The following is a 22,546-nucleotide window of genomic DNA, read 5'->3' as shown; positions in this document are numbered from 1 at the left end:
GGTGGCATGTTAAGCCTTTTCCGCGGAAAGGGCCCTTTCTGTTATTAAGTCATACCGGTGATATACTGTTATGTTTTAATCAAACTAACCACTTTTATCGAAAAATGTTTACAAGAAGTTTTTGTCGATTTTCTAAATACTTGCAAAAACCGGTCAATAGAAATGTTTGCAAGAACAGAAAGTTGCATATTTCAACGGTAAGTTTTGTAAAGAACCGTTTCAGTCGGAAGCTAGCAACTGTCATTTGTTAAAACGTGTTTTTTCATGAAGGTCACTTATTGAAAAAAAATCCAGTTTTAACTTTTAAGAAAAATAGCCCAGGCCTGTTCTTCCAAAATAGTTCAATCCTTCTAGTTTTCCCTGTGCTTTTTAGCGAGATAACATCAGCAATAAATTGCAGTGTCGTGTCATTATTTTACTCCTGTGTAAATAATTCAAAAAGCTGAATTTGCCGCTTTCTTGTGACACCATTACAGATATACAGGTCTAGGAAAGTGGTTATTTACAGATTATCTGTAAATTTACAGATAATCTATAAATTTACAGATTTGTTGATCTGTATTTTTACAGATTGTGTGTATGAAAATTTATGAAATTACATTTATTCCCAAAACCGCAGCTTGAAAGTAATTGGTTTATTTACAGTATGTACAAGTTAACATCATTTGTGAGTTTCAGTCACTTTTATTGACCAGGGTTTTCCCTCGGGGTTTTTTATTTGGGAGTCCATGGACTCCCATGGCTGCTAATTTAAGGGTCCCTAATAATTTTTGGGGGTCCACAAATTATTGATCTTGAAAATGGACATTATTACTAAAAAAAAAATTATCCTAAAACGGAATGAACTTGTATCTTTTTAATTTAGATAGCAGCTGATTCAGTATTTCGGAATGGTATCTTTCAAAATGGCATGAGCTTCTCAATTCAGACTGATAACAAAAGGTGTGACAGTCTTTTTGTTATGATCAAATAGCCAGTAATTACCGGCAATTAAGTGTCAACTCGTGTCATTTATGTTGTTCACAGTTTGATCTTAGTTAAAGATAATACTCGATCCTTAATTAGTATCATAATTTTTGTGATTTAGTAATATTTTTTCATCAGAATACTTTAAATTTATATGAAATTAATTTTGTTTAATAGAAAAATAAACCATTCGATCTTTTACGGAACGTAACGGCAATCTTAGATTTTAGCGGTGTCAGTTAGCGCGGAGAGTAGTTTCCCTTTACCAAAATGGCGAACATCGGTAACAAAACTTGTTTTGAAGTTGGAAAATCGTCTATACCTGTGTATAATGAGCACCCACGATTCGGGGATGGTCCCGGTGGTAAAAAACTGCGCATTTTACATGGGTATCTGCGCAAAGGAAGCTTCAGTGCAAAGGAGTTTCGTGACCGATTTTGCGGGTCCAGTGGACGCAGAGGCACTACAAAATGCGAGTCCAAAGCAGTCAAAGCGCGTCAGGGACGCAGAAAACCTGCGTCCGGGAAAACCCTGATTGACTTCGAATTTTTGGCATTTTCAAAAAAATCAAAGTCAACAGAAATGACTGAAAGTTACAATTGACCTTTATTTATGCATACTATAACTAAATCAATTAATTTCAAGCTGCGATTTTGAGTCAAAGTATGATTTTAGCAGTTTTCAAATATTTGATCTGTAAATTTATAGATCGAAACATCTGTAAAATTATAGATTATCTGTAAATTTACAGATAATCTGTAAATATACCACTTTCCTAGACCTGATATATTTAGAAAATGACTGATGGTAAACTTCATTCTAAAAGATAAAACCTCTAAAACTTCTTATAAACTTTATTAGGAAACGGCAAGTTTATCTCTGTGGCAACAACCAGCCAGAGAAAAAAAGTTTGAATATGCAGGCCACCTTTCAACATTCAAAATTATTTGGATGAAATCAGTCATTCAGTGTTCTTTTCAGTTTTAGGGGAACTGTTCAGTGCAGTGGCAGGCACCTTTAAGAGGGAAGGTATCACATCACATCTTGTAGTCACACTTGATTTATGGCCCTTGCATTACTTGAAATGGACAAACAGGACTTGCAACCAGTCTGCAATTTACCTGACTTAGCTATTTTGCTATAAACATATTGGGCGGTTATGATATTTACTTGTCAAATAATGTAGAGTGTACAAGTAATGTGAATTGTTCTTTTATCACTTATCATGAAATGGATGCATCCTTGTGTTTTGGCAGGAATCACGTTATCATTGGGGCTTAGTAATCAATTCTATTATGTTAGCATAAAATGTCATGGTTTTGGCTGAAATAGACATGAATTTATGGACTTATAATTGTAAAGATAAAATATAAAGGAAATTTAATTTTTATGACCCTGAAGGTGGGCATATTAAAACCGCACTGTGTGTCCGTGTAAATTCTTGTCTGGGCTGTAACTCTGTCATCTATGAAAGGATTCTGAAATAACTTAACGAAAATGTTCATCATTATGAGATGACATGTCATGCACAAGACCCAGAACCCTAGCTCCAAGGTCAAGGTCACACTTAGAGGTCAAAAGTTAACAGGACCTGTTTCTTGTCCGGTCCATAACTCTGCCATCCATGAAGGGATTTTGAAATAACATGGCATAAATGTTTACAATAATGAGACAATGTGTCATACACAAGACCCAGACCCCTAGCTCTAAGGTCAAGGTCACACTTAGAAGTCGAAGGTTAACAGGGTCTTTTTTGTGTCTGGTTCATGACTCTGCCATTCATCAAAGGATTTTAAAATTAATTGACATAAATGTTCCCTATAATGACGTGATGTGTCATGGGCAAGACCCAGACCCCTAGCTCCAAGGTCAAGGTCACACTTAGAAGTCAAAGGTTAACCTGGTCTGTTTCTTGTCTGGTCCATAACTCTTTTATCAAGGGATTTTAAAATTACTTGGCATGTTAACCATATTGAGAAGGTTTGTGGTGCTTATGACCCAGGTCTCTCAGGTCAGGGTCACAAAATGATTCATACCTACACAATTCTGGCATATTTTGCGCAGACAATTGTAGCATTCTTGGGCTCGCTTCGGGGGCATTTGTCACTAATAGTGACAGCTCTTGTTTGGGATATATTAGTTTGACCATACAAAGTACTTGGAGAGCTATCCTACTTGACCCGGATTCCGCGTCAGCGTCCATTCAGCATCCGCTCCTTGGTTAAAGTTTTGATGCAGTTTCTCTTTATCTCTGTTATGACTTGATGGATTTGCTTCATACTTAAAAAAGTTATTCCTCATCATCACCCTCATCACACATGTGAATTATCCCCCCTTTTATTTAGAATTTCAGATTTTAAAAAGTACATTTTGGTACACTTTCACTCTATACAGTTACTACTAAATGGATTTGATTCAGACTTAAAATGTTGCTCAACATCATCACCCACATCATATGACTCTAGGGCCATAACTCTTGCACCAATATTTCATGAATTATGCCCCCTGTTTACTTAGAATTTCAGGTAAATTTTGGTGCACTTTCACTGTATCCTTGTTATTATTATTCAATGAATTTGATTGGAACTTAAAATATTTCATCATTGTCTACATCATATGACACAATGTCTGTAACTCTGGTGCAAATATTTCATGAATTATTAACACTTTTTACTTAGAATTACAGTTTAGTTTTGATGCTTTTTCACCTTACCCACAATTTCAGGTTCAAGTTGTGATGCACTTTTGCTCTGTCTAAGTTATTACCAAATAGATTTGATTCAAACTTAAATTAGTCACATGATATGACACATTCTGTTTTACTCATGCAGACAATTTCAATGTATTATGTCCCTTTTATACTTAATTAATGTTTTGATACACTTTACCTCTACCTCTGTTATAAGTAATTACATTTGACACAGACTTGAATTATCGTCCAATATCTTCATCCAAACTGGAATTATTAAATATTTGAGCCGTGCCATGGGAAAACCAACATAGTGGGTGTGCGACCAGCATGGATCCAGACCAGCCTGCGCATCCGCGCAGTCTGGTCAGGATCCATGCTGTTCGCTAACAGTTTCTCCAATTCCAATAGGCTTTAAAAGCGAACAGCATGGAGCCTGACCAGACTGCGCGGATGCGCAGGCTGGTCTGGATCCATGCTGGTCGCACACCCACTATGTTGGTTTTCCCATGGCGCGGCTCATTTAATAATCCAGTGACAGCTCCAGCTTCCTCAGATGTGCCCAGTTTCACTATCCAACATCAAAATTAAGTAGAGCATGCTGTCTCAAAAGTCATCAAAATTAGTACATTCACAAATGAGCCGTGCCATGGGAAAACCAACATAGTGGGTATGCGACCAGCATGGATCCAGACCAGCCTGCGCATCCGCGCAGTCTGGTCAGGATCCATGCTGTTCGCTAATAGTTTCTCCAATTCCAATAGGCTTTAAAAGCGAACAGCATGGAGCCTGACCAGACTGCGCGGATGCGCAGGCTGGTCTGGATCCATGCTGGTCGCATACCCACTATGTTGGTTTTCTCATGGCACGGCTCAAATAATAACAGCTTTCCATCATTCAACATACAGAACAGAAGTATGAAATACAGCTATATGGTCATTGGTCTTCCTTATTTTGTTGAAGAAAAGGACAATATCACATTATTTTTATACTGTTCGTCTACAGTAAAAAATTCAGATTTTATTTCAAGCTATGTGTGCACCTCAGTCGTCAGGAAGGTATGAGGAGAAACCAGAACTTCTCACCTCTTGAAAAACTTTCCTGATTTTGCTTCAGGCTATTTGTGCAACTTGGTGGTCGGGAAGGTATGACGAGAAACCAGAATTTTTCATATCTAAAAAAAATGCTATTTTATTTCATGCTCTTTGTGCAATTCGGTTGTCAGAAAGGTATAAAGAGAAACCAGAATTTCTCATCTCTATAATAAAAAAATTCTGAATTTAATTCAGGCTCTTTGTGCAACTCATTCGTCAGGAAGATATGAGGATAAACCAGAATTTCCTGGTTCCAGGTCCCACTTCATCCATAAGCTCGAGTTCATCAACCCTGATGATACAGAGGGAATTCCAGTGTACCGGGTCATGAACCGTAAAGGTGAAATCATAGAACAGAGTGAAGATCCTCAGGTATGTATATTGTTTGTAATATCTCTAGAATAAGTGCATTTGGTATATGAATATACACTGTATAACCAATAAAATGTATTAGGAGATTCTTTTGAAGCATAGAATGCAACTAAGCAAAAGTATTAGCATACTCAGTTCAGTTGAGTGTTTGTGTGAGGTTATGAAATGTGTACCACTCTTCCTCACGCCTACTAGCACTGGCTTAACCTTTAGCCTGCTGGTAGCAAGTGATTCTGCCTTTGCGGCTAGTGCAGACAAAGATCAGCCTGCACATCCATGCAGGCTGATCAAGGTCTGCACTCTTCGCTATTCAAGTCAGTTAATTTTCAGTGAACACCCCTTCGAATAATAAAACATATTGCCCAAATTGAATGATGGATCAGTCCATTCTAGAAATTTAGCAGGGTAAGGGTTAAACAGAACTCCATTAACATTGAATGGATAGCATAATCTCCAAGTAGCATAAACTTGTGTAGTTTATTTCACCTGCTTTACTTGTTTTTCAATCCATCTGCAAAGAATTTGCATACAATCTTTGCAGAAATTGAGCTGTAATGCTGCATCTTAAAAAAATAAAATTGATGGCACTGCAAACATTGCAATTATAGGAAATGATAGCGAACTTGAAGCTAGGTATATGATTATTTTTTTGTTTATACTATATAATTTTACTTGTAGTTGGATAAAGACACTGTGATAAAGATGTACCATGATATGACTTTATTGAACACAATGGACAAGATCTTGTATGAATCTCAGAGGCAGGGTAGAATCTCATTCTATATGACAAACTTTGGTGAGGAAGGAACTCATATAGGATCTGCTGCGGCTCTTAGCCCTAAAGATATGGTGTTTGGACAGTACAGAGAGGCAGGTTAGTACACTTTTATACTAGTGCCCCTAAAGATATGGTGTTTGGACAGGATAGAGGAATTTTTTCTATATGCAGAAATGTTATCAAAAGAGCATGTTTGAAAACTGACTGGAGAACAAACATTTTAATATGTTGTGCAAAAAATCAAGCACAGGGTCCTATCTTTTCTATCCCATGCTGAAGACAGAGGGATATTGTTTTGGCATTGCCCATCCGGCTGCTTGTCTCTGTCTGAAATTGAAAATGCTTGTAATTTAAAAAGTATTTAAACTAGAATCAACGAACCTGACATACTTCTTAATTAGCTATGACCTTTGCTCACATATAGTACATATGTATTATCCCCATTGACCCCATAAAAGCAGTTTTCCCCTTTATTTGATTGAGAAAAAAAATTGAAAATGCTTACAATGTAAAACGTATTTAAGCATGAATCACCAAACCAGACAATTATTAATTAGCACATGATCTTTGCTCTCATATTGTATTATCCTCCTTGAACAAGTCAAAGCAGAGTTTTTCCCTTTGATTTGGTAAAAAAATTAGGATTTTTGACTGTATCTAAGTACCCTATTGATGGATCTTCATGAAACTTTTCACAGATATAGATCACTATAGCGTGGACTGGTGGTGCGCATGCAACTTCTTCAGGATCACTTCATTAACCAGAGTTATTGCCCTTTAATTATTTTACAATCCATGAAATCCCACATAACAAAATAATCCATTGATGGATTTTCATGACACTTTACACAAATATAAATCACTATAGGGCAGTGATGCATGTATATCTTTCATCAGGATCTCTTCAGTAACAGAAGAGTTATTGCCCTTTATTTGTTATAAAATTCATAAAACAAGGTAACCAATTGATGGATCTTCATGAAACTAGATACAAATATAGATCACTATAGGGCAGAGCTTTCTCCCTTGATTTTGTTAAAAATAGGAAGAAGCAAACCATTGCACAGTTCTTATGCACGTAACTTGTGTATATCTGATGCACATAACTTGTGTATATCTGGAAATTAAATATTCAAAATATAGTCCCCTCATTCACAAAACAGCTTATTTGGCGGGGGATATAAATTCATTGAACTTGCATGTTCTTGAATTAATTGTACCCCCCAACAACAAAGTTGTAAGGGGGGTATACTGGTTTCAGGTTGTCCGTCTGTCCGTGGACGCAATCTTGTGCGCACCATCTCTCCTTATCCCCTTGACAGAATTTAATGAAACTTCACACAAGTGATCAGTACCAACAGTAGTTGTGCATGGGGCATGTTAGGTTCTTTTAGAAAAAAAAATTTGCAGAGTTATGGGACTTTGTTTTTTTGTTACTATACTATATACATAGACACAATCTTGTGCGCACCATCTCTCATCCCCTCGACACAATTTAATGAGACTTCACACAAGTGATCAGTACCAACAGTAGTTGTGCATGGGGCATGTTAGGTTCTTTTAGAAAAAAAATTTGCAGAGTTATGGGACTTTGTTTTTTTGTTACTATACTATATACATAGACACAATCTTGTGCGCACCATCTCTCCTCATCCCCTTGACACAATTCAATGAAACTTCACACAAGTGATCAGTAACAACAGTAGTTGTGCATGGGGCATGTTAGGTTCTTTCAGCGACAAAAATTGCAGAGTAATGGGACTTTGTTTCTTGTTAACATACTATGTACATACAGTCTGCATATGCAATCTTGTGCGTGCCTAATCTACCAAACCCTTGCACACAATTTAATGAAACTTCACACAAGTGATCAGTACCAACCCTAGTTGTGCATGGTGCATGTTACATTCTTTTAGATAAATTTTCTGCTGTTAGGGGACTTTGTTTTTTGTTACTATACTGTTCATACAGTCTATATACATACAGTCCACATAATTATGCAATCTTGTGTGCGTCAAATTGCAATGTACTGTGTCAGTGAATGCGGGGGTACATTCATCACCTTTAGTGATAGCTCTAGTTTTCTTTGGATGCAGTTACGCTTTAGAACAATATTGTCTAATAGGATTCTACATTGTAGAAAATAACTTGATCCAAATGTGCAAAACTATCTTCAGCACAAAACCACACAATAGTGTTTTTAAGTCATGTCTAAAGACGCCTTTAAAGTATAGTTTTAATGAAGTTGTGTTTGGATAAAACAAAGAGGCAGGCTTATGCACTGAGTAAATGCCTTTATTGTAATATCTTAAAATAAACAGATACATTTAAGGTGAAGCATTAATGAGATTATGACTGGACAATACAGAGAGTATTTTTCAGAAAGTCTTATTAGTAATTCATTACACAGTCAAATACTGGTGCCTTAGAATACAGAGAAACAGTTTTCAAGTTAGCTACTGATTTATTGTTATAAATTACTGTTTTGTCCTTTTGAGTCTTGAAAATGAGATTGAGTTATATGAGTTTTGAAGAATAGGTAGAGATTTTGCACTCACCAATAGGTGGGTGTAAGCATCTGCATTGACATTGCATTGGTGTCAGAATTGGTTAAACTTCTGTATGTAAGCTGTTTTTTCAGTAACCATTAGTAGGCGTAGACTGAAACTTCACACATACTGTACGTTGACTGTTACTAACTCTAATGCACTGCACAGGTTCCATATCTTTTCTCAGTTTCAAAATTGTGAATATTTTAAAAGGAACTGGAGAATCCGTTAGCAAACAGTATGGATCCTGACCAGACTGTGCGGATGCACAGGCTGGTCTGGATCCATGCTGGTCACAAATGCACTATGTTGGTTTTCTCATGGTGCGGCTCAAATCATATTAAAATTATACAAAAATAGGTCCGTAATTATCATAATCTTTCCAGGTGTGTTAATGTGGAGAGGATTTACGCTGGACCAGTTTATGGATCAGTGCTATGGTAACTGTAATGACCATGGTGAAGGTAAACAGATGCCGGTACATTATGGTTCTAAGGAGCTCAACTTTGTCACAATATCCTCTACTCTTGCCACACAGATGCCACAAGGTAAAACTTTGCATTGCACCTAAAGTGTTCATCATTTAGTACAGGAATGTTTGAATGTTCATTACTATGTACGTATCACATGACTTGGCTTTACTAAATCATATGACTTTTCACTTAAGAATTCCATAGATACATGACTGTTTCATACCATATAACTTAGCTGACTTTGAAAGTTCTTTGTTACTTGACTAATTCACATGAGTTAACTGTACTGTATCACATGACCTGATTATCCCTTACCATGCTGGACACAATTGATTCTGCCTTTGCGAACAGTGTAGATCATGATCAGCCTGCACATCCGTGCAGTCTGATCATGATCTGTCCTGTTCCCCATTCAGCCAGTATAATTTTGGTAAACACCCCTTTTGACAGTTAATGGTACTGTCCAAATTGGAAGATGGGCAAGTTCAGTATAGAAATTTAGCAGGGTAAGGGTTATACATGTACAGTTATCACCTTCTGATACTGATGCTATACTGTATTCCATTGTCACTTTTTCAGCATCTGGAGCAGCATATGCATTGAAAAGGAAAGGCAAGGATCGTTGTGTGATATGTTACTTCGGAGAGGGAGCTGCCTCAGAGGGGGATGCTCATGCAGCATTTAACTTTGCTGCCACCCTGGAATGTCCAATCATCTTCTTCTGGTAAGTTGCTTCATGTGTGTTAACCCTTACCCTGCTAAATTTCTTAAATGGACTGGTCCGTCATTCAATTTAGGCAGCATCACTTATTATTCAAAGGGGTGTTCACTGAAAGTTTACTGACTGAATAGCGAACAGTGCAGACCATGATCAGCCTAGTCATTGATGTGCTGGCTGAACTTGTTCTGCACTGGTCGCAAAGGCAGAATCACTTGCCGCCAGCAGGCTAAGGGTAAAAGTAATTACTAGTTTTATATCATTAATGGTACACACTTCAGGAATAATAAATCCCTAAACAGTGATGATGTTGTTGAATGAAATCACTGTTTGGAGTTTAGATGCAAAGAATTACGAAGATCAAGAGGGTGCAGTCTGAGTGATATAATAATGCACATCTGAATGACAAAACAATGGTTTATTCAAGACAAAATCACTGTTTGAGATCTATCGTTTTGATTCTGACACAAATTCAAGGATTACTGACAACATCACCAAAATTTGCCTCTTTTGTGGTTTTATTTTTCCAGCACACAGCTATGACATAACAGTTGTGTCATACACACAGTGACTTTGTTGTATATAAATGTCACACTAAATCTTCCATTTTAAAACAATTCAGTTTAGATTTGTTATCATGGAATTTCATGCTTTTCCTTTGGTTCTTCAGTGTATATGAAATTATTTCCAAAACAAAATCTGCACCATTTGAATACAAGGGCAGAAAAATGTGCACAGCTAATAGCTTAGTTTCTGCAATACTGAAGTTATGTTTATTTGATAACATAAATTTGTGCTAAAACAGCAATATATCATATACCAAAAAGTTGTTTATTCGACGCCGCCCTGAAGGTGGTGTCGAGTATATGGGATACACTTTTATTTCGGACCCTGTAAAGATGGTAATGAATAGTTTTTCGGAGTGATAAACTGAACCCCAGGAATAGTTTGTAAAAGGATCAACGATATTTCACAATACATTTTAGTGAATAAACAAAAATGGCAAAAAGAAAACATAAAAAATGTATGTAATGCAAATTATTTTGATTTAAAAACAATGCTATCTGTCTTTCCTCTCCTTATTTGTAGGCAGAACATATTTTTTTTATTTACAATTTCGTCAAAATGTTGATCGATTTTTTGAAAGGGAGGTTCTCTGAAAGTCAAGTTTTTTTTTTCTTTTTTGATGACCTATTTACCTATCTCATTTTCTAAAATAGAAAACGCAGATATACCTTACGTAACGCGGAATCGCTGGACAAGGGAGCGTTCGTGTTTTTACAACTTCGAAGAGAATAAAAAAAAAAAAAAATTTATGGAAAATACTTTTGCCTGAAAAAAAATTCCTTGGAAAAAAAACGTATTTACAAAGTAAAAAAAGGATCAATAAGCATAGTATGTTGAATGAACGAAGGAAGTCGCTGTTAACTTATTTTTAACCTTTTTGTCTTATTTTTTTTTGTTGATAGGTACAGTGAGAAATTTTCAGAATGCGCACACTTTTGGCTTTTTTCCTATTTCTATTTTTTTTTTCTTTTTTCTTTCTTTTTTTTTTTGCTTATGTGTTATAGATCTACTCATTTTTTAAAGAAACATGTTAACAAAGGGGGGCAATGGGCTAAAGAGATTTGGCTGAATTTGTCGTGAAAAGTTAATGTTTCTTTGAATGTGGTTAGACAAAATATCAAAACCCCAAGGGCCTAACTTAAAAGATCATGATTTTAAAAATGAATCCTTTGTTGAATTTTTTGTTCATTGGTCTTTTTTGACTAGTCAGTTGCTCGGGTTTTTATTATAATTTTGTTTTTGCTTCTTTTTCTTTTTTTTTTTTTTTTTAAATCTAATAGATAGTTTTTGTATTTGCTTTTTCCTGACCAAAAAAAAAAAAAAAAATTTCATTGAAAATATTTTCTACACCTTTGGCAGGGGTTTATTATGCTTGCTAAATTTTTGTAATATTAGATTTTGAATACCTGAAAACTCCTAGAAACTTACAGTTAAAACGGGTTTCAATTTTATCTTTTGTCCGAAAAAAAAAAATGAATTCATGAATTAAAAAAATATAAAAAAGATTCATGCTTTGTGAATAGGGGCAATATAGAGATTATTTATGTTATACATTTTTTTCTTGGAAAAAATTTTTGGGGTTTTTTTTTGGAAAGGGGAAAACAGTAAATTGCTGTGTAAATCTGCATTCTGAAATCTATAATGTGGGTGACAAAGGTCCATAAAAACTTTTTTTTTCGTAAAAAAAAACATCTTCATTACTATAATAAAAAAAAGGTTTCTGTGAACCACAATTTTGAATAATTTCTTTTTTTTCCTCTTTCCAAAACAAACGCATTTTTGTAAACTTCATACACGCTCCTGCATATAAGAACTTTTCACAGGAGGGGGCCCTTTAGTTAGTGAAATAATTACTTTAATTTTGTATGTAAAGGGACCCCTACTCGCAATGTTAATGTCATTGCAGGTAGGGATTTGTTTTTGCAGGGTTTTAAAAACTTTTCTATTTTGTTTTTTCTTCATGTTTTAAAAAAAGTTTATAACATATATTGTTTTTTATTATACCTCACTTTTGTCTACAATGGTAAATCCCCTTACCCCAAAAAAAAGGGTATTTTGACTATCAGAAAAAATTTTCAAACCTTTTTGGGACAAAGTGACCAAGCGAAAGTGACTGCAGGTCATGGGGACCGCGCTGTATTTTGTGCAATTAGGGAAAATTTCTGCTTCAATTTTATGGCCAATGATTGCCCCCCTTGTCCCCAAAAGTCATTTGTAAAAGACGTCACTTTTAATGTGACACGGTGATTACCCGGGGAAGTGAAATGTTGAAAGAGATGAAATTAAAAAACATTTTTAAAAAATTATTAAATTTCTTTAAATTTTTTCGTTTAATAAAATAAATATCTATGACAGCGTTGTGACATTGATATTGTCAAAACCCGAAACGAATTCACCACTCGGCTTTTTCCCTTGGGGGAATTTTGCCCTCGGGTTGACAATATCAATGTCACCACGCTGCCTAATTTTTTATTAGTGCTATGTTGATAATTGTAGCCAGTCAGACAATAAAGTAATGATTAGGTGATTTTATATTTCAATAAATGACTTTTAACAAAAAAACTTGGGGGCTCTTGATGGGGGCATAATGAATTTCCTTGTAACATTATTATTTTTTCAAAAGAATGTCCAGTTCATTAATAGGGATATATTCAGTTATCAGGCAAGAAAATATCGAAACTTCAGTACCTAATTGTTTAAGTTTTTTTTCTTTTTTTTTTGTCGCAACAAGGGGTTTTGCAATTTTCAACAAAACCCAAAAAAAGATCAGTATAGAGGAGACGGTTAGGTAAGTGACTTTAAAAAAGTTTTTTACAAACCTTCTATAAAGCAGGAAGCCCCCTTTTAAAAAGTAGGCATGCAATTCCATTCTTATTATCCCCCCCCGTGAAATGGGAGGGGGGGGGGGGGGTTTTTAAATGGGTTGTCCGTCCGCCGTCCGCCGCGCCTTTCTCAGTAAATAGTGGGAAATTTCTGAAACTTGAAATAAACATGAAACGATACTGCAAGTGCCACAATTTTTTTTTTGATTGGTCAATTTCCCTTAGAGTTATTGCCTTGATTTAAAGGGAAAAAAAAGTCCGTCCGCAGCCATTTTTCGTAACGCAGGTAGAATTTCAGAAAATTAAAATAAAAATGAAAAACCCAAAATAGCAAAAGATGCCCTCAAGGTTTTTTTTTGGGTTGGTCAATTTCCCTTAGATTATTTTCCCTTGATTAAATGAAAAATCCACATCTGCAGCCATTTCTCCCCCGCCGATGAAATCGGGAGTGGGGTATTGAAATGGCGTTGTCCGTCTGTCACGTCCGTGTGTGCGTGCGTACGTGCGTCCGTCCGCAGCCATTTCTCAGTAACTAGCTGGTAGAATTTCATGAAACTTGAAATAAACATGAATCAACATACTGCGATGATGCCCGTCAAGTTTTTTTTGGATTGGTCAATTTCCCTTAGAGTTATTGCCCTTGATTTAATGAAAAATGCCCAAAAATGTCCGTCCGCAGCCATTTCTCAGTAACTAGCAGGTTGAATTTCATGAAACTTAAAATAAATATGAACCAACATACTGCAATGATGCCCATCAAGGTTTTTTTTGGATTGGTCAATTTCCCTTAGAGTTATTGCCCTTGATTAAATGAAAAATCCACATCTGCAGCCATTTCTCAGTAACAAGCTGGTGGAATTTCATGAAACTTAGAATAAATATGAACCAACATACTTCGATGATGTCTGTCATTTTTTTTTTCAATTGGTCAATTTTCCTTAGAGTTATTGCCCTTTAATTGTTTGAAAATCTACAGATTTGTACATAACAAACCAACCAATTGGTAGAATTTCATAAAACTTCTTTCATTCTTTTCCATGAACATTTAGTATAAACATGTGAAGTTGTGTACCCACACCTGGTCACTACCTTGCCTTCGTCACACCCCCCCCCCCCCCCCCCCCCCCCCCCCCCCCCCCCAAAAAAAATTCTTTCCTTTTTATTATTATTATTTTCAAACCTTCCATGAATATTTATCAGCATGCAAAGTTGTACTGTTCCCCCACCTCACTCCTCCACCAAGTCATCCCCCCCCCCCCCCCCCACCATTTTTTTTTTTTTTTTTTCATTTTTAATTTTCCATCAATATTTCAATATTTATAATCAACATCGATGATCAATGACAATCATAATCGATGTTTTGTACCCTCACCCAGTCACCCCTGCTGCCCCCTCTTCCCCAACCAAAAAATAGCATTCGTTTTCTGTTAAATTGATTTTGACAAATGAAATTATTTGCTTCTTAGTAATATCCTTAACTTTTTGCCAGATATATTTTTTTGCCATTCCTGACCACAAACCCTTTTCGGCGGGGGATACCAGTTCATCGAATTTGCTTGTAATTATTGTATCAGGACTGGTGCTTTGATATCTTGCAAGGTATACATAATTTTTTTTATTAGCTCACCTGAGCCAAAGGCTCCTGGTGAGCTTTTGTGACCGCTCAATGTCCGTCGTGTGTCGTCCGTCTGTCAACATTTTCTAAAAAATCTTCTTCTTGAAAACCACTGGGCAGCATAAGACCAAACTTCACTGGAATGATCCTTTTATATCCCCCCTTCAAAAATGTTCAAAGAATTGAATTCCATGCAGAACTCTGGTTGCCATGGCAACCGAAAGGAAAAGCTTAAAAAATCTTCTTACCCAAAACCACAGGGTCTAGGGCTTTGATATCTGGTTTGTAGCATCATCTAGTGGTCCTCTACCAAGATTATACGAATTATCCCCCTAGGGTCAAATATGGCCCCGCCCCGGGGGTCACATGGTTTATATAGACTTATGTAGGGAAAAGTTTGAAAATCTTCTTGACAGTGTACAAAACCACACGGCCTAGGGCTTTGATATTTGGTATGTAGCATCATCTAGTGGTCTTCTACAAAGAATGTTCAAATTATCCCCCAGGGTCAAATATGGCCCCGCCCTAGGGGTCCCAAGTTTTACATAGACTTATATAGAAAAAAAAATTTAAAATCTTCTTGTCTGAAACTACAAGACTTAGGCCTTTGATATTTGGTTTGTAGCATTGTCTTATGGTCCTCAAGCAAAATTGTTCAAATTGTACCCCTGAGGTGAAAAGAGGCCCTGTCCTGGGGGTCCCAAGTTTTACATAGACTTAATAGGAAAAAACTTTAAAAATCTTCTTGTATGAAACCACAAGACCTAGGCTTTTGATAACTGACTTTCATTGACCATGAATGTGACCTACTGACTTTCTTAATATTTTAGCATCAGTTTGACATTTGAAACATGTAGCTCATATTACTTAGGCGAGCGATCCAGGGTCATCATGACCCTCTTGTATTGAAATAGTATTATGTGAGGGCTGCTGTAATAATTTTTATTATACGCCCGTTTGAAAAACGGGACGTATTATGGGAACGCCCCTGGCGGGCGGGCGGGCGGGCGGCGTCCACAGACCTTGTCCGGAGCATATCTTCTACATGCATGAAGGGATTTTGATGAAACTTGGCACAGTTGTTCACCATCATGAGACGGAGTGTCATGCGCAAGAACCAGGTCCCTAGGTCTAAGGTCAAGGTCACACTTGGAGGTCAAAGGTCAAATTCAAGAATGACTTTGTCCGGAGCATATCTTCTTCATGCATAGAGGGATTTTGATGAAAGTTGGCACAATTGTTCATCATCATGAGAAGGAGTGTCATGCGCAAGAACCAGGTCCCTAGGTCTAAGGTCAAGGTCACACTTAGAGGTCAAAGGATACAAGAATGAAAACTTTGTCCGGAGCATTTCTTCTTCATGCATAGAGGGATTTTGATATAACTTGGCACAAATGTTCACCACCATGAGGCGGAGTGTCATGCGCAAGAACCAGGTCTCTAGGTCTAAGGTCAAGGTCACACTTAGAGGTCAAAGGATACAAGAATGAAAACCTTGTCCGGAGCATTTCTTCTTCATGCATAGAGGGATTTTGATATAACTTGGCACAAATGTTCACCACCACAAGACGTAGTGTCATGCGCAAGAACCAGGTCCCTAGGTCTAAGGTCAAGGTCACACTTAGAGGCCAAAGGTCAGATACAAGAATGACTTTGTCCGAAGCATTTCTTCTTCATGCATGGAGGGATTTTGATGTAACTTGACACAATTATACACCATCATGAGACGAAGTGTCATGCGCAGTTCCCTTCTTTAGAATTACTTCCCTTTGTTGTTACTATAAATAGCTTATATTGTAACTTTTTCATTACTAGTCGTAGGGAAAAATCGAGACCACTTTTCTGTAGTACAACATGCATGCTACATCCAATTTTGAGGTGTATTTTGACCAGTCTCTACCTGGTAAAGATTTTTGTGTGGACTTACAATTTTTTTTGATTTTTTTTTTTTTTTTTTTTTTTTTTAAGATTAACTTCCCTTATTTGTTACTATAAATAACTTATTTTGTAACTTTTTTATAATTGACCGTAGGGAAAAACCAAGACCACTTTTCTGTGGTACAACATAGATGTTACTTTCCAATTTTAGGTGTATTTTAAGGTATCTCTACCTGGTAAGGAGTTTTTTTGTGGACTTAGAAAAACAAAACACTTAGTTATTACTAAACAACCACAAAATTAAAATTCCATTTGCAAATACAGGTGCTAGAGTAAAGAAATTTGCTGTGACGGGCGTATATTGTGACATTCTTGCACTCTTGTTAAACTTACTTTCAAAATAGAACTATTTAGTGGAAAAGTATTTGGTCTGTTAATCACTGATTTATTCTCTTTTGTTACATAGTGCTGTAAACTTAGGTGTTGCAAATTTGAGCATGCAGAAACTTTGTTGTTCAGTTATTATGTTGTAAAGGAGCATGTGACTGTTTTAGTTGATGATCTTTAATATTATTATATATTTAAACAGTTATTGTTACACTATTGTTAAGTTTCATTTTTTGTTGATAATCATTTTATTGGATTGAGAATGATTAGCATTACTATTTATGCTATATTTCAGCATCACGTGGTACAGGCTATGGTATGTATACAATGCGTGTAGATGGCAACGATGTATTTGCTACATATAACGCAACATCAGCTGCACGAGATATTTGTGTTAAGGAATGCAGGCCAGTCCTAATAGAGGCTATGACCTACAGGTAATACATGCTTTACTGATTTTCTACTTTCATTTAAGTTTATTGAAATATGCTTAACCCTTACCCTGCTATATTTCTATAATGGACTGGTCCATCTTTCAATTTGGATAGTACCACTTATTATTCAAAGGGGTTTTCACTGAAAATTTACTGACTGAATAGCGAACAGTGCAGACCATGATCAGACTGCACGGATGTGCAGGCTGATCTTGGTCTGCACTGGTCGCAAAGGCAGAATCATCTGCCGCCAGCAGGCTAAGGGTTAATGTGTGATATAATTTATTGAAAAGCTAACAGATTATGTTGTTCACCAAATTTCTTTTAAACACTATGATACATGTGTTTAATTCTGTTAGTATAGATATTTTTGCGGGTGGTGATTCTACCACAGTGCCTGAAATCATGCCCAGGGTGCACCTTGAGTCTTCCTTCATCAGATCTATTAAAAGCAAGAAAGTGGCCATATGACCTGAATTGTGATGATGTGACTTGAAACCATTCTTGTAGTCATGTGACTAGTAAGGTATTAAAATCCTAGCAAGTTTCTAGCAAGTTCTAAATGTTATGAACAGAGATTATTCTATAATTTTACAATAACTTATGGGCATTGGTTACAGGCTTGGTCACCACAGTACGTCAGATGACAGTTCAGCTTATCGTTCTGTAGATGAGGCGGCATACTGGGACAAACAAGACACGCCTATTGCAAGATTACGGTACTTTATGATAAGTAAAGGCTGGTGGGATGAAACTATGGAAAAAGAATGGAAAAAGGAATCCAAACAAATGGTACAGATGTTGTGTCTTTGTTTGTGTTTCAGTTATGCTGAAAATTGGTGTACATCTGAGACATATTGTTTTTGCCCTGTCCGTCCATCCATCCATCCGTCATACTTCATTTCCAATCAATAACTGGAGAACCATTTAGCCTAGAACCTTCAAACTTCATAGGGTGGTTAGGCTTATGGAGTAGATGACTCCTATTTTTTTAGGGTCACTCAGTCAAAGGTCAAGGTCACAGGGGCCTGAAAATGGAAAACTGTTTCAGATAAATAACTTGAGAACGACTTGACCCAGAATGTTGCAACTTCATAGGATGATTGGACATGCATAGTAGATGACCTCTTTGATTTTGGGGTCACTGATCAAAGGTCAAGGTCACAGGGGCCTGAACATGGAAAACCGTTTCAGATAAGTTGAGAACCACTTGACCTAGAATGTTGAAACTTCATAGGGTGATTGGACATGCAGAGTAGATGACCCCTATTGATTTTGGGGTCACTTGATGAAAGGTTAAGGTCACAGGGACCAGAACATGGAAAATCGTTTCCGATCAACAACTGGAGAACCATTTGATCTGGAACATTCAGACTTCATAAGGTGATAGGACTTACAGAGTAGATGATCCCTATTGTTTTTAGGTCACTCAGTCAAAGGTCAAGGTCACAGGGGTCTTTTTATGGAAAACTGTTTCCAATCAATTACTCAAGAACCACTTGACCCGGAATGTTAAAACTTCATTGCTGATTGGACTTGCAGAGTAGATGACTCCTATTGATTCTAGGGTTATTTTATCAGTGGCAGTGTCACAGGGTCCAGAACATGGAAAACAGTTTTTCAGTAAATAACTTGAGAACCATTTGACTCAGAACCTTCAAACTTCATAGAGTGATAAGACTTACAGACTAGATGACCCCGATTGTTATTGGGGTTACTTGATCAAAGGTCAAGAACATGGAAAACCCATTTTCGAGGGGCCACAACATGGAAAATGGTTTCCGATCCATAACTTGAGAACCACTTGACCCAAAACATTGAAACTTTACGAGATGATTGGATATGCTAAGCAGATGATCCCTGTTGCATTTAAGTCACTAAGCCAAACGTCAGTGTCACTTAGAACTTCGCCCCTGTCCCCTATTGACTTCTTGCCTATTACTACAGTGCTTTGGGGGAGACATGTGCTTTTCTACAAAAGCATCTTGTTTAGTTTGAATTTACACAAATGGTTAACCAGAAGCACTGGATTTTAGATCATTTTTGAAAAAAGTGTCTTTTTTTTCTGTAAGAAAGTGTGTCTAGCCTCTGAGATAAATTGTCCAGTGTATTTAAAACAAACAAATTGAGTCCAAACAAATTAGTGAACAAAAATTTATGAATAAAATAAGGTAGAAATTTTGCAATGGGTCTTTATCTGCAGGCTGATTTGGTTTGCTGAAAGTCACATTTTATAAGAGATACAGACAAATGTTGATCTGAGCCGTGCCATGAGAAAACCAACTTAGTGGGTTTGCGACCAGCATGGATCCAGACCAGCCTGCGCATCCGTGCAGTCTGGTCAGGATCCATGCTGTTCGCTATTAGTTTCTCTAATTCTATTTGGCTTTGAAAGCAAACAGCATGGATCCTGACCAGACTGCGTGGATGCGCAGGCTGGTCTGGATCCATGCTTGTCGCAAACCCACTGTTGGTTTTCTCATGGCACGGCTCAATTCTGTTTTACAGATTACACTCTTTGTATCTTGTTATAGGTAATGGAAACATTCGCCAGATCAGAGGCTCGCAAAAAGCCAAACCCAGAGCTACTGTTCACAGATGTTTATAAGAACATGCCATGGCATATAGCAAAACAACAACAACAAATGAAACAGCATGTGACAAATTATGCAGAACATTATCCCATAGATAGCCATGAGAAATGGAAGGATTGAGCTGAGCAATTTAATATGCGTATTTGAATGTGACAGTTATTTATTGGTATTAAAAAATGCTCTCCACATTTTGTGTTTATGTAATGGATTGCAATGCATATCTATTTTAGAAAAGGCTGTGAGCTCATCCATCTAGTTTCTATATTTAAATACATGGTAACTTGTGATTGGTTAAGAATATGTAATGGAATGGTTTTATACTTCCGTAGCAGTCCGTCTTGGAGATATATGGTTTCCAAAGTTTAAAAAAAAACGGCAAGGAAACAACATAATATAGTGAGGTTGGACTTTATTCATATAGCTAATGTTAGGTATATTTTTACATGCAAAATGGGGAGATTTCAACATGGCTTCATGCACATAATTTCCTTTACATACAGATTGGTGAGGCATCTTCAGAGCTTTTATACACACAAATTCTTATAAGTGCAAAGTGCATACATATCGCCAGAGCTTACAATTTTTAACTTTATTCTCCCCATCTTTATGTTGAATACTTTGAGTAAAATACTATAAAATGGTAGATTTTTTTGTTGCTAGTCATCTGTTACATATTTCTGATTATCCAGTTTTCATGATGCAGGTATACAGTATATGTATTAGCAATATAACGTATGAAATGTACTGAAAACTCCTCTTACATTGATATTAAAATAACTCTATCTGCATACTAAGATGGAGAAAGTTATGATTTACTGCTTCGTTATTATGTTGTGTGTATACTCTGTGTTTGTGACTCTATACAAATAGGTTGTGGTAGAGGTTGGTTTTTGAAGTACCCAAGCCCTTTTTATATGGAAACAAATCTTTTAGACAGCATACTTTGAGCAACTAGTATTTCATAAATTAATGTTACACCATTAATTTTATAAAAATATCGGTAGTGCTTAAATTAACCATTTGCTAAATTCCATTGTGTTAACAAAAAGTAATAAAAAAGATATTTTTCTCATGTTTTTAGTTTTAAAAGGCCAGTACGAGCTTATGAGATCACAAGTTGTCTTTCCTAAACTTTTATAAAACATCTTTTTCCGCTACCACTGGGTCAGATGTACTGAGACTTTTATTTAACTAATTTATCCCAGGTCATAAATGCAAAGACATCTGCTCAAGGTTTGGAAAACTTTTATGGAAGAAAGATTTCTGTTGGCTAAATTAAGGTTGAAGGTTCTATTAATAGGCAACGTAGGCGTTATTTCAGATAGAGATCTTTTTCTGTTAAATCTGGAAAGACAGCAAATGAGAAACCCACCCTTGAAAGTAATTTTATTGTTGGATAATTTCATAGAAATGAAATATTTAATTTTCATTTCAGTTAAGCTATTGATTAATTAAGAAGTATTTGTACATGTAAAATTTTTGTTAATTTTTTTCATTCAAGCATCACATGGTTCAAAGCTAGAACTTTGTTTAGGACTATTCATTGAGGCCAATTACAAAATATATTTATTTTGCTGAAAACCAGTCAAATTCTGCTACTGTAACAGGATGGCAAAGGTTTGATTTGCGTTTAGATCAGAGTCTAAGGCTATAGAATTTGAGTTTGGAGACCAGTCTCTAAAAGCAAGCTTAAATTGCCATTGGTCAATTTATCAGATTGAGCTCATGATCATCCAATCAGAAGTTAGACTTTAAGAGACTGATCTCCAAACTCCATTTTATCACTTTGGAACTAGGATCTTGAATTGGATGATGATATTGAAACAGTTTAATATGAAAGCTTTGCAGAGGGCCTATGTTTGAATTTCATTGTTCAGTTTGACATGTATCAAAATACTTCATATATGTATGAATAAATTGTGAAATGAAAACTTTTTTGCTTTTCTTTCATGGTGACAAAGAGCCAGTTTACATCAGGCCAAAACTCTAGTTTTGTTAGCTCAGTACTTCTTTAGTTTCCTGAAGTTCAGATTTGCTCTTGAAATTTAGAGAAAGGAAGTATTTTGCAGAATTACCGGTAATGGCTTCTAAAGATTATATTTAATCATTGGACAAGTTTTGTGAAGATTTTTCACTGGCTTTTAAAGGTTTTATTGAATCAAGTTTTATATATCAACATATAAAATCCTATGGTAAATCAATGGATTTTTAACTCCACTATTTGGAGAATGGGGGGGAGGGGGCTATACTACTCGCCCCGGCGTCGGCGTGACCCTTGGTAAAGTTTTTCGGCAACCTTTGTTTTTCTGTCATATCTTTGTTACTATTGCTTATATCTTACTGTAACTTTACATAAACATTGTCCAGTATACAAACAATGTATGTGTTTGGGCTGAGCCCATTATACCCAAGGTCAAGGTCACCAAGCTGTTATACTTGGGTTATTTTTAAGGTTAAAGTTTTTCGCCAACCTTTGTTTTTCTGTCATATCTTTGTTACTATTGCTTATATTTTACTGTAACTTTACATAAACATTGTCCAGCATACAAACAAAGTATTTATAGGGACTGGGCCTATTATATCTAAGGTCAAGGTCACCAAGGTCTTATA

The 22,546-nt window shown here is 36.2% G+C and overlaps 2 protein-coding genes across 2 annotated transcripts in view; one reads left to right on the top strand and one right to left on the bottom strand.

Annotated features, from left to right (window-relative positions):
- LOC123534208 (adipocyte plasma membrane-associated protein-like) overlaps positions 1-22,546 on the bottom strand; it is a 77,677-nt gene that overhangs the window by 32,681 nt on the left and 22,450 nt on the right. The window lies entirely within an intron of this gene.
- LOC123534195 (2-oxoisovalerate dehydrogenase subunit alpha, mitochondrial-like) lies at positions 62-21,867 on the top strand. The gene is given in 9 exon segments (XM_053550777.1): positions 62-197; positions 4,945-5,121; positions 5,800-5,995; positions 8,835-8,996; positions 9,501-9,649; positions 12,908-12,998; positions 17,204-17,345; positions 17,963-18,134; positions 19,877-21,867. Coding segments are annotated over 9 exon segments (1,362 nt in total). The 5' UTR covers positions 62-104; the 3' UTR covers positions 20,057-21,867.

The sequence above is a fragment of the Mercenaria mercenaria genome, chromosome 1 (genome assembly GCF_021730395.1).
Source record: "Mercenaria mercenaria strain notata chromosome 1, MADL_Memer_1, whole genome shotgun sequence".
NCBI lineage: Eukaryota > Metazoa > Mollusca > Bivalvia > Venerida > Veneridae > Mercenaria > Mercenaria mercenaria.
This window is presented reverse-complemented; position numbering and strand designations above follow the sequence as displayed.